Raw genomic sequence first — 12,904 nt, 5'->3', positions numbered from 1 at the left:
TATTTTCTGCTTGCTCTATCCCTTGCAAGTTTGTTCCACTTGCAGAATACATACAGGTTTCAGAATCCAGCTTTTCTTGGCACAGGAATTTTTTTTTTTTAAAGGAGCTGATCATATAAGAGCTTCTGCCTGTTCCCTACAATGTGTTTCCCCTTTTCTGTCTGTGTTCTGAAAGATGGAACATAACACAACTGGAAAGTTCTTAGTGGTGTTTCTTTTTCTGCGTATAGACAAATCCCCCCCCCCCCGGTCTTTCAATCTCCTTGAACATCTTTGTAGCAGATTCCGAATCTCAGCATCAGAACAGTGGCTTTTCCTCCTCCCCAACTCAGCCGCTGGAATTTCAAGACCTCTGTGAAACCTAAATACTGGCACCAATAGTAATTTATTGAGATCAAAGGAAGCATGGGATGGGAAAGCAGGAAGAAACTCTAGGATTACAAAAAGAAACGAAAAAAAGAAACCAGTCCAACAGAGATGTGTGTTCTCTTTCTCTCCTTGACACCCAACACAAATCATCAGGCAACGGCATTCATTCCATCCCAGGGAGCTGTTTTTTTGTAAATTATTATTGTTTGCTATGGCCTAGCTCATAGAGTTCCAAGCCCCAGATTTCGGCCGCCTCTGTTGTCGCATCTCTGCTGGCATAGAAGCCATCGCTCCAGGTGTTTTAACACTGAAGAACGCCAGTGGCATCTAGTGGTCGGATTGCCAGGCTCCTTCTGTCACTATCTGATGGTAATAGAAACAAAATAAAAAAAATCCTTCCAGTAGCACCTTAGAGACCAACTAAGTTTGTTATTGGTATGAGCTTTCATGTGCATGCACGCTTCTTCAGTTTATTCCTTAATTTTGTTTTGACTAGAGCAGACCAACACGGCTACCTACCTGTTGGCAATAGGTGGAGGGCCAGAGTGGTCAAATTGGGAGATCATTTGTTTAAAAAGGAAAGCAAATGGCACAACCGGCTGAGGAAATGAAACCAGAAAAATGGCCAGTTCTGTTGAAACCATTCCTCCTCCTCCTCCTCATTCTCTGTGATCTGGTTTCTTTCTCATTCTCCATACTTCTTCTTCACTTGGCAAACAGCTCAGTCCCTAGATAGTTGCTTTGCCTAGATAGTTTCCTTTTGCCTTTATGTTTTTGCTTCCATGTGGTGGGGATATTGTCCTTAGGCTAGGAGGTACCATGAGGAAAGATATTGCCGAGCAGGAGAACAACACAAACCAGGCAACAGTTGGGCCTTGGGAAACTAAAGGGTCATCCACACTTACCCTTTGCACTGTTCTTTCTTGGCACATGCTTTAAAACTCTCATGTCCAAGCACTTTTGTCCTCCCCCCCCAGGCGCATTTCCCATGGAAACCCACTCTTTACCACCGAATTAGAGCAAACAGCAATTCGTGAATGAGACCTTGGTTCCCCAAGGCCCTGCCATTGTCACAGCAGGAGATACGACAGATAGGCTTATAAGGAAATTGAGGGGTTTTCAGTGGGCCCGTCAGGGTGGGCTTGGCCAGAGCAACTTGGCTTGAGGAGGCCAAGTTTATGCTGTCATGGGGCTGAGGGGAAATTGACTGTGCCAGAGCCAGGCTGGGGCTGTGGGTTGCCATATTTGAATGAATTTCAAACGCCCAGCTCTGTTAACCAAGCCCACTGCTGGTTGAGTGTGGGTATCATTCAGAAGAGAACCATTTTTTTATTTCCCCCTCCTCGCCCACAGTTTGCCCATGTCCTCCCTGCCACCCCATTTCTTAACCGAAAGGATGAGGTGGCAATCATAGGCCTCAGGCTTGAGGTCTCAGCTCCACTGCTGGCACTTGCAGCAGCATTCAGGCGCTCTGGGAAATGTAGTTCCCAAGCAGGGCCATCTTAAGCATATCTGGCGCCCTGGCACCGTGGTGCGAACTATCCCTCTGGCGCGCACCCCGTTTCCGAGCGTGCGGCTGTCTGGCGGGCACAGTGCGGCTTTTGCGGATGCTGCAGCATGCTGCCCCCCTGCGCTGCCCAGCCTTGCCTTAGGGCCAGCCCTGTTCCCAAGCTTCCTGGTGTCAATGTGAAGGATTCACCTTCCTCTGAGGTAAATAATGTATTATCCCATTTTGCCAATGTTGAGTAGTAATGACTCAACATGGATCCCTTGAGCCACTGGGTATCCGAGTAATAATGACAGTGAACCAGGCTGGTTTCAAGGCCTACACATCTTCGTCAGCTTGTACGAGGGGAAATAATGCCAAGGAATCAACCTAACCAGCTTCCTCCCCTCCAAATAGTAGCAACAACAACTGGAGGGTTCATGCCTGCAACTGAGCCTCCTTGACAAATAGCTGTGTCTGGAGCAGCCTTTGACTTTTCATCAACTTGGTCCGTGATGAAAATCTCTTGCCATGGACTTACTGAAGCTGTTGTGGTTCCCCTGTTCCCTGTCCCATCTCCACCCCATCCCTCATTGCTTCCTTTCCTGTCATGTCTGTTTAGTTTTCTCACAGCAAACAAAATGTCTCCAGTTCAGTTGGAGATTCCAGGAACACTGCCAGCATATAGCCTTCACCTCCATAAAAAGAAAAGAAGCGAAAAAAGAAAGAGAGAGAGAGAGAGAGGCATGGAGGAGGGGGCAAATTCCTCTCTGTCCTCAAGCTTCTCTTACGCTCTTGTTCTTCCTTTTACCCTCTTTCTCTTTCTCTCTCTCACTCGTGGATGTCTGGGTATTTTGGTGACCTTTAGGGTGCTTTTGATGGATTGCGAGGGTGGAGTAGACATGCTTGGACTTCCCTGCAAAGCCTCCCCTGCTTGCGACCTGCCTCCCATCTATTTTTTCCCCTCCCTTCCTAGTGATAAATAAGAGACATGTGTTGCAATGTCAAGCGGTTCTTCCGAGCAAACCAGGATGACTGCAGACTAAGAACAGAACAAGGCCCAAATATGGGTTTTCGTCTCTTCCTCTAAAAAACTAAACATATCCCTCAGAGTCCCTTTATAAGCCAGTACAACTCTCTCTTGCTCTCATGTTAACAAGTTTTCGCTTCTCTCTCTATCTCTTGCTCCTACCTCCAGTTCCTCCACAAGCGATCTCTCCAGCTATGAGCATGGCTATTTAAGAAGAAGTCCTGACCAGTACAGCTCTAGGGGAAGCATGGAGAGTTTGGACCATACCCCTGCGGGGTATACCCATCACCCCTGCCACCTTTCGCCAGCCAAATCCACCAATAGTATTGACCAGCTTGCCCATCTCCACAACAAGAGGGATTCCGCATACAGCTCTTTCTCAACCAGCTCCAGCATTCCCGAATATCTGGCGCCCACATTCTGCAAGGAGAGGTCCTATTCCATGGAGAACGTACATTCCCGGGGCAGACCGCAAGAAGGGGGAATGAGGCAGGCCGACATCAGGTACATTAAAACTGTCTACAATGCCCAGCGAGGCGTTTCGGAGGAATACGAAGTGAAGTCCTCTGCTCTTTCGCCAAACTTTGAGTCTCAGGCTAAAGGATACGGCTATAGCAGGTTGCATGGCTACAACAAGGGTCTACCGACTCGGAGCTCGTCTGACAGCGATAGCCACTATATGAAGGGGGCCCCTATGCCACCGACCCGTAGTGACAGTTACGCAGCAACCAGGCACCACGAGAGGCCCAGCTCCTGGTCTAGCCTTGAACACAGGAAGTCCTGTAGGACTCACCCCAAAAGTGCTTGGCCTCACCTAGGCCAGGGCACCCCTCCTCCAGGGCATCTCCAGAAACCTGCATTCCTAGAAGGACAGCTCCACACTGTGATGGAGAAGAGCCCAGAGAGCAGTCCCACCATGAAGCCCAAACAAGTTTACTCGCAGGCAGCTCAGCCAGGGCAGCCTTTGCTTCCTACTGGTGTTTACCCTGTCCCTTCTCCTGAGCCCCACTTTGCCCAGGTTCCTCACCCTTCCACAAGCAACAGCGGGATGCTTTACCCAGCGCTTGCCAAAGAGAGTGGGTACGCACACGCCCCTGCGTCTTCTCCATCCTCGTACGAAAACGTTGCAGCCTGCAGGCAGCATGCTGGCTTAGATGAGAACGGAAACCAAAGCCCGCCGAACAAGGCTTCCATATTCTACCAGCCTGAGTACGTGCCAGGGAAGAAGCAGGAAGTGGAAGACGCAGCTCCAAAGTTCATCTTGTACAGGATGCACCCTGAAGCCTACCCTGCATCTCCCAGGCAGGATGAGTTGGCACCGCCGTATATGACAACAGCTTTGATCCAGGAAAGTGCCAGAAACGCACAGCACTCGAACCACAGCTCTCAGGCACGCCTGCCTCATCCGAGGGATACGATTGACAGCAAAGCCCTCTGCCATTCAAAGGGGTATGGGGCAGGAGAGCAGAAGGAAGATAAGAACGCAAACCTGCAGAGAGATCCCACAGCTCAAAACCAGTGGAACCCCAGTAAGGCCAAACAGCATGCTTTTTCCTCCTTGCAAAACATCCCGGAGAGCAGCAAGCTGCAGAACAGCTCAGATCTGAAGGAGGTACCACAGTGCAAGAGCTACTCCGGTGCCAAGTGGCATTTTGTGAATTACAGCAGCCAAGCGGAGAATGTATGTCAGGGGCAGATCCCTGGGCACTGGCAGGATGGCGAGTGGCACAGCTTAGATGGGTACCAGGACACCATTGCCAGCGCAGAGGATTTCCATGGGGTGGAGCCAAAGTACAAGGAGCCCTCTCCACCAATGGCCCCTAAGATGTCAGACTTAAATATTCACCAGCTGGGTTCTAGCAACCTCCAGAACACTCAGTATGGGCAACTGCACTCTCGGAAGGCCCGATGCTCTGTCCTGGAGAAGGTCAGCAAGATAGAGCAACGTGAACAAGGCTGCCAGTGGCTGCAGAGACTCAGCCCAAACAGTTTCAGCCAGAATTTCAGCTCAGCCAAGCCCAACCTCAACCATGTTGAGGACATCCGAAAGAGGCGGAACTCTCAAGAGCATCTTCACTTGCTTGGAGATCATAGCCGCCTGGCCAGCGCAAGGAGCTCAGACCCAGCCGCATATATGCAGCGCCCAAGCGAGAGTGGGGCTGGCAGACCAGAGAGGGCTAATTGGCACGGTGCAGAGCAGCAGATGGAGGCAGCAAGTGCTGCTGTGGTGATGCCAGGATGGCACAGCATCTATAATCAGGCCGGGAGCTCTGATAGCGAGCCACCGAAACCGGCTGCGCAGCTGCCGCAAAGCAGAAGTGCTTTCCAGTTGTCGGAGGAGCGTGAGAGAGAAATGTTGTGGAAGGGCAGCGCCCAGGACTCGAACGGCTCGCAGCTGGACCTCCCCTTTAGCAGGGCTTATAGGAACAGCATCAAAGATGCCCAGTCAAAGGTTCTGAGGGCCACCTCCTTCAGCCGCAAGGACCTCAACATCAGCCCTCAGTGTGGGAAGGAGCCCAGAAGGAGTGTGCAAAGGCCAACATCAGCACATGTTGGGATGAGGAGCATGGCAGCGTCTCCCCATACCCCAAAGGAGAGGCATAGCATCACACCAACAGAGACCAAGCTGGATTATCCCAACAAAGAGAGTCTTTCTGCACCTCTGCACGTGGCACGCATTGGGGGCAGGAGGCGCCTGAACCCCGACCAGAAAAAGAAGTCTTACTCCGAGCCGGAGAAGATGAATGAAGTGGGTGTGTCTGACAGTGAGCTGTCGCCCTTCTCCCACCAGCAGAAAGCCCTCCAGTTTGTTTTCCCAGAGAGTACGGTGGCTGACCGTCGCAAGATATTTGAGAGGGAGAACAAGGCGTGCTCCACCATCAATCTTTCCAAGCCGGAGCTGAAGCAGCTGCAGCAAAACGCGCTGGCAGATTACATTGAGCGCAAAACTGGGAAGCGGCCCTCTTCTGCATCCCAAGACTCCAGCTTCCTGCAGGAGGGCTCTCAGTCCTCTTGCACGCAAACAGGTCCCCAAGAGGGGCAGTCTCTTTCATCCTCATCCAGCATGAATTCTCTCCAGGACCACAGTCTTTGCCATCGCCGGGAGTCCCTGGAGCCGGTCTCTAGAGCAGGGCGTGGCTTTGCCACTCTTCCTCCTGGGCTTACGGGCTGCTTCGATCCCAGCGGACCTGAGGGCAGGAAGGTGACCAGCCCAAATAACGGCAGCAGGAGCAGCTCCTTTCCCAGTTGGCTAAAAGCAGACCAGCGTCAGGATTGCAGAGCTGACCCAGAGCTCACCAAAAGCACCCAGACAGATCTTGACGTGTGCACCAAGCCTTGCCATGTTAATAACCAAGTTCTGGAGAAGAGGTCGGCACCCACCAAGAAGCCCGGGAAGTCGGCCTCTGCAGAGGACCTGCTGGAGAGATCAGAAAACCAGGCAGTCGCTGTGCACATACGATCCAGGTCGTCTCCCACAGCGGATAAAATGTGCCAGGTATGTGAAAGATATGGAGGCATTAATTCTAGTGGGTCTATTATTAGCATAGCTTAGTTGGGTTCAATCCATTATTGCGAAAGTTCTAGTGAGCAGTGGAATTTGGTGGATATAAAAGCCATTATGACCCCTACATTCTATGAGAATCTTCACATTTGCATGGAGGTTTCCCTCCCCATCTCTCCATAGAATCATAGAATTGTAGAGTTGGAGGGGAGCCCAAGGGCCATCTAGTCCAACCCTCCCTGCAATACAGGAATCCTGCCCACAGCAGTCCCTGGGTGGGCTCGAACCACCAACCGGCTGATTCACAGCCAGGTGCACTGACCCATTGCACCACACACAGAGCTGGAAGCCCCTGGGTGCATGGAGCTCTGGATCCTGGGGCATAATGGACCTGATCCACAGTGAAAATTTCCAGCACAAACCCTGTCTAAATGAGAGTCAATTGTAAAGAAGCATTCTTATTACACAGCTCTATTCATTTACATGGGACCGGAGAAGGAAAGGTGGGTTGTACAATGTTTGGCTGGTAGTATATCCTATCTTTGCTGAAACATAGTGTTTTTTTATTATTCACATGCATCCTGCTTTTCCCTTTGAGGGTTCATGAAGACTCAGAACTGCATCTTGCAATTCTATTTACATAAGGACAGCATTGGATGTGTCCCATGCATTTTGGCTACCTGGGAATCTGACCCTGGGTCTCCCCGTTTCAAAGCCAATGCTATAATACCCCCCCCCTACACCGCAAACTGACTGCCATATTGTTTTATTGGTGACAATGGAATATAAATTGGCTTTGGGCAAACGTTTTTAGTTTTAGCTTTGCATCCAGCTGCTGGTGCAAAGCACTCTTTGGAAGCCTTCTGCCTGCTGAGGATTTTTAGAGAGACAAAACACTGGGTTTCTGGAGGAAATAAACCACACAAACACAGAAAAACCATTTCTCCTCCTCTTATTACTACCACCACTGCCACCAGGTATTTTATAAGGCAATCTGGAAAACCATTTGCTCTGAGATTTCTCTTTGTAAAGCCCAAGAGACCTGCCAGATTGCGAAATGCTTGGTCTGAGGCCTTTTGTTGTTTTTTTTCTCCTGCTGGCTTCTCTGTGCTCTTGTGCTGGGTGTATCAGGTTGTCTGTAAGGCCACCACCAGACCTACCAAGCGTGTGTTTTCAAAACAGGACAGAATAAATAGCAAAGCAAAATAGTGAAGGAGGCAAAATGCTTAAGCAGCTGCTGACCACCAACTTTCTTGTGTGCCCCTGGTTTGTAAGGAGATATTCTATCTGTGCCATGTTGCCTAGCTAACATCCTTGGTGTCCAGCGTGCATTCTGGCTCTTTTAAATTAGCTCTGTGGGACTGTGTTGGCGACGAGAGCCACTGCAGTCCTTATGAGCACATCTGGCTTTAAGCTTAACTAGCTGGCATTTTAAGGAGCCAATGTAGTGTAGTGGTTAGAGTGTTGGACTAGGACCTGGGAGACCAGGGTTCAAGTCCCTGCTTGCCTGTGAAGCTCACTGGGAGACTGGGGGCCAGTCACTGCCTCTCAGCCTAACCTACCTGGGGATGAATTGAGGAGAGGGAGAACCATGTATGCCACCTTGAGCTCCTTGGGAGAAAAATGTGGAATATAAATGGAATCAAATGGGGGTTTTTAAGCAGAGCCTGGATGGCCATCTGTCATGTATGAGATTCCTGCATTGCTCAGGGTCTGCTCTACAATTCTTTGATTCTATAATTTGCAAGTATATGGGGTTTAACCATATAGATATTGGAACAGAGCGACACCACTTTACATGTCAATATCTCATTTATTCATTTATGGTATCTCTGACCCATCTTTCATCCAGCCGGTCCCAAGGTCAGAATCCAATGATTAAACAAGTCAATAAATGAATAACCATAGGGACATCATGATCAAAGCAGAAAACATCCTCAGATCAATGAGCAACAGCACTATAGTTCTCATCCCAAAGACCTGGATGAAGAGGTAGCCAACTGCAAAAAGGTCAACAGTGTCAGCCGTAGACACACCGATGCACTAGATTGGGGATGTCCAACAGGTCAATCGGGATTGACTGGTCGATCCCATGGAGGTTGCATTTGATCATGGTCGATCACAGGCTCCTTTTCCTTCCGGCCCCACCCCCTCGCCCTGTGCTTCATTTGCGCATGAGCGCTAGAACAGGAGGCGGAATTGTCGCTGCAAGGCTGTTTCTTCTCCTCTTTCTCATTCCCTCTCCCTTAAAAAAGCTCAACCTCTTTGACCTGGAAACCCACCCACCCCCCAAAAAAGGGTGTAGATCACTGCCAGTTTTTTATTCTGTGAGTAGATCGCAGTCTCTTGGGAGTTGGACGTCTAAGGGGGAAGTCATTCTGGAGGTAGGGTGTCACTTCAGAGAAGGCCCTTTCATGCTTCACCTACTGGTGGGGCCACATGTAGGGTAACTTCTGCAGATTTTCACCCACTAGAAGGATGGTATGGGGGCAGTGTTTGCAAGTCATTTAGGGCTTACTATCAGCACCTTGAATTGAGCTTGGGAAATGAAAAGACAATCATTGCATAGCCAAAGTGCATCCCAAGCCGGAACAGGGCATCTCACTGGTTCCCAAGACCTGTGAGTCCATCCTAGCCACTCTGTCTTGCTGATTCAGTTTCAGGATTGGAGGGAAGCCAAAGTTTGGTGTAGATGTGACCAAACAGGGAGGAACTAAGTCGAGTTGGAGGGTATCAAAGCCTCTGTGGCCACACAGGTTCTCCAAGGCCCGGTCAATTTAGTTGCAGCCAGCCTGTGGTTTGAATGTGAATGTTTTCCTTCAAACCCCAAACATGTTTTTAGAAGGGGACGAGAGAAGGACAGAGAAAGAGTAGCTGTTAAAACACCCCACCCCTTCCCTGTTTCTTTTTTTTATATAAAAAAAAACAGGTTTGCCAAAGCCTTTTTATCTGTTGCAGCAGCAGACATGCCTCAGCTTTTGGCTTGCTATATATTTTAAAAAGGGATATATACTGTTCCCTGCAGACGGACTATAAATTACACTGCAGTGTCACTGAAGGAATTTGTTTAAAGATCTGAGGAAATTGATAGCTATGCGGAATTGCTGGCCCATCTGTCTTCAACCACACATTCTCCATCTTCTTCTGCGTCTCCTCTTTTAGCTTGTCTCAGCCTGCGTGCCGGATAAATCTCCGGCTTATAAATTTGGTCAAGCACTTAAAACTCCCCACCCCACCCTGTCCTGGCTACCGCCTTTGCATCTAACAAAGCAAGGCAAACTTTGGGGTTTTTTTGGGGGGGGGGGCAATCTTTGTAGTGGAGAATTATAGATCGAGTTGTGAGCTCCTTGATCTCAAAACATGCATCTCTTCACATATGGCAACTCTTTTAAGTCTATATTTGTGTGCAAATTCCCGGGCTCTTTTGTCTTGTTCTGGAATTGGGTTTTTCCTGATTTAAAAACTATTCACTATATAGGTTAATAGGTAAGAATGTAATTGTGCAGGTGAATTTAAATTGGCAGCAAAGTCTCTTTGGTCTTGGACGTCAGGTGTTTTGGGTGCCAGATGCTGATTTAGTCCAACATCCTTCCTGTTCCATGGTGGCCAAACAGATGCCTGTGGAAAGCTCGCAAGCAGGATCTGAGCGTGACAGCACTTTCCCCTCCTGTGACTTCCAGCAGCTTTTTGTTGTTTAGTCGTTAAGTCGTGTCCGACTCTTCGTGACCCCATGGACCATAGCACGCCAGGCACTCCTGTCTTCCACTGCCTCCCACAGTTTGGTCAAACTCATGTTCGTAGCTTTGAGAACACTGTCCAACCATCTCGTCCTCTGTCGTCCCCTTCTCCTAGTGCCCTCAATGTTTCCCAACATCAGGGTCTTTTCCAGGGAGTCTTCTCTTCTCATGAGGTGGCCAAAGTATTGGAACCTCAGCTTCACGATCTGTCCTTCCAGTGAGCACTCAGGGCTGATTTCCTTCAGAATGGATAGGTTTGATCTTCTTGCAGTCCATGGGACTCTCAAGAGTCTCCTCCAGCAGCTGGTATTCCATAGAACCATAGAATGGTAGGGTTGGAAGGGACACCGAGAGAGCCATTTAGTCCAACCCCCTGCAATGCAGGAATCTCAACATGCGGTAAAACTTAAAGTTAAATACCACCCGTGGTTATTTAATTACAGAATGTGGCATGGTGGATTGTGTTAGAAGGTGGAATATCAATATTTGAACAAATAAATGCACGTATTAATTACCATCCCATACTTCTAAAGCAGTATTTTTTCAGAATGTTCAGTTTTCTGTTTGCTTTTAACTTTGCTTCTCTTTCTCCTTAAGGACATCCTGGTGGGAGAAGGTAGTGAGTTCAGCCATTTTGTGAAAGATCCTTTCTATGTCGTGGCTGCTGGCACCAGGTAGGTACTTTATCTTTCTTTCTTTCTTTCTTTCTCTCTCTCTCTCTCTCTCTCTGGCACATATTACCAAATGACGACAGAGCAGTTTCTTTCTTTTTAAAAAAATATATTTATTGAAGGTTTTCGAACACACACACACATACAGAAATACAAAACACAAAAATACAAAATACAAAATACAAAAACAAAGATACAAAATACAAAAAACAAAAATGTCAAAAACAAAAATTCTAACTTAAATCTTAATCATCACCCTTTAGACTCCCCCGACCTCCCCCACCTTGGATCCCTAATTGCAATATTATTTAGACAGTATTCATTATAATTTTGAAGCAAAATAAAAAAAATTCCTTCAGTAGCACCTTAAAGACCAACTAAGTTTTTATTTTGGTATGAGCTTTCGTGTGCATGCACACTTCGTCAGATACACTTGAAACAGAAGCAACCAGACCCACGGCTACCTACCTGTAATTTTGCTTATCTTAAATATTATTCTCTCAATCCTTTATTCTTATTTTCAACTCTTCTTCCAAATATTAATACAATCACCTTTAATCTAATATTTCAAACCAAATATTCAGAGCAGTTTCTGTAAGAATAAGTAAACTAGACCATTAAAAACCACAGCACACAATGAAACTAATAGTAAAATATTCGTAGCGTCTTAATAATAGCCCTAATGAATGTTCAATGAAAGGGTTCTGATCACCTTATATAGGGAGGAAAATGCATTAAAAATAGTAGGTGAGCTTGCCCCGTATATAGCTGAGGGGGGAAAGCTTGCACACATCTTCATCAAGAGAATCAGTTTAAAAATAAATAAATCACAATTGCCTTTGGAACAAAAACAAACCCCCTTTTCAATGTGTACTCCGAAGCAGTAAGGGAATCGAATATATCTTAAAAGATTGGCAAAGGCACAGAAACTAACCAAAAACTTTAAAAACAAATTCAAAGGTATGTTTTCCCTGTGAACTGCATTCTTGCTCAGACAACAAATGATTATTGGTTTTTCTGTGCCCACTCATAGTGCAATATCCATGCAAACTTTACCTTGAACCATGGTTACTGCTGCTGCCTCCATGATTGCTCCAAAGCAGCTCTGGATAATGCGTGTACACCTCCCACCCACGTTGCTAGCACAGATCATGTGGTTATGTGCATCATTGGTGTGATACATAACCACACGGCCCTTCTTAACCGTTTGATGGGAAATGTTCACATTATCAGGAGAGGCACAGGGGTCACAGTGAAGGAGGTGCAAGCTCACGATGTATTCTGAGTCAGCTGGTTCAGACTCTGCTTTCTTTTGATGCACCACAAATAGTCTCTTATCACTTGGGGCAGCCTTCGCCAACCTGGTGCCCTCCTGATGTTTTGAACTAAAACTGCCATCAGCTCCAGCCAGCATGGCTGTGCTCCCCAGTGCTCATGGGAGCTGTAGTCTGGAGGGCACCAGGATTGCAAATGCTGATGTATGGCTTTGAATACAAAGAGTTTTAGAGAACAGTGATTAACTTGGGAATTGCAACAGCTAAGCCAGCCTTGGCGTCGGTGCCTAGTTTCTAGGAAAGTATTATGAAGCCAGAGGAGCCGAGACTTGTGCCCTGTGGGAATCTAGCAAACAGTTTTCGAATAGCTTTTAGTGGTCTTTGCGTGAAAGCAACCCTGGCTGTTGTCTCATCCTTCCCAATTAATCAGTGTTTCGAGACTCTTTTTATGAGTTGGCTTCTGCATGCAGCTTCTTAAGTAACGAGATTGACACTTGCAGAGAAACGAGCCAACGGGAGCAGGATATGGGCTATTAAGTAATATGCCTCGCTGCCAAGGCTGACATTCCTAAGTGCTTATTACCGTCTTAAAGTCTTCGGAATGCTCTTGCTGCATCAGCAATGTATGTGTTACATTAACCACATTCCTCTGGCGGAAAGCTTTTTTTTGTGTTCAGGAACTGTTTTACAGTTCTCTCTCCCACCCCTGCTCAAAAGAAGGGAACCGGTTGAGTTGGGAAAGCAAAAGTGCACAGCAGACTAGCCAAAATATGCAAATGAGCCCTGGGCATTATTGAAGATGAGTCAAGGTGGGCCTCATGAAAAGAAAGCCTAG

General features: G+C 47.6%; 1 protein-coding gene across 6 annotated transcripts in view; it reads left to right on the top strand.

The window, feature by feature from the left end:
• Positions 1-12,904, top strand: part of SHROOM3 (shroom family member 3) — a 233,965-nt gene that overhangs the window by 206,271 nt on the left and 14,790 nt on the right. For all 6 annotated transcript variants that reach the window (XM_060278375.2, XM_035114005.3, XM_035114001.3 and 3 more), the window contains 2 exons: positions 3,054-6,381; positions 10,722-10,798. In XM_060278375.2, the coding sequence (XP_060134358.2) occupies positions 3,054-6,381; positions 10,722-10,798 (3,405 nt within the window). The remainder of the gene's footprint in view (positions 1-3,053; positions 6,382-10,721; positions 10,799-12,904) is intronic.

The sequence above is a fragment of the Zootoca vivipara genome, chromosome Z1, assembly GCF_965207765.1.
Source record: "Zootoca vivipara chromosome Z1, rZooViv2.hap1.1, whole genome shotgun sequence".
NCBI lineage: Eukaryota > Metazoa > Chordata > Lepidosauria > Squamata > Lacertidae > Zootoca > Zootoca vivipara.
This window is presented reverse-complemented; position numbering and strand designations above follow the sequence as displayed.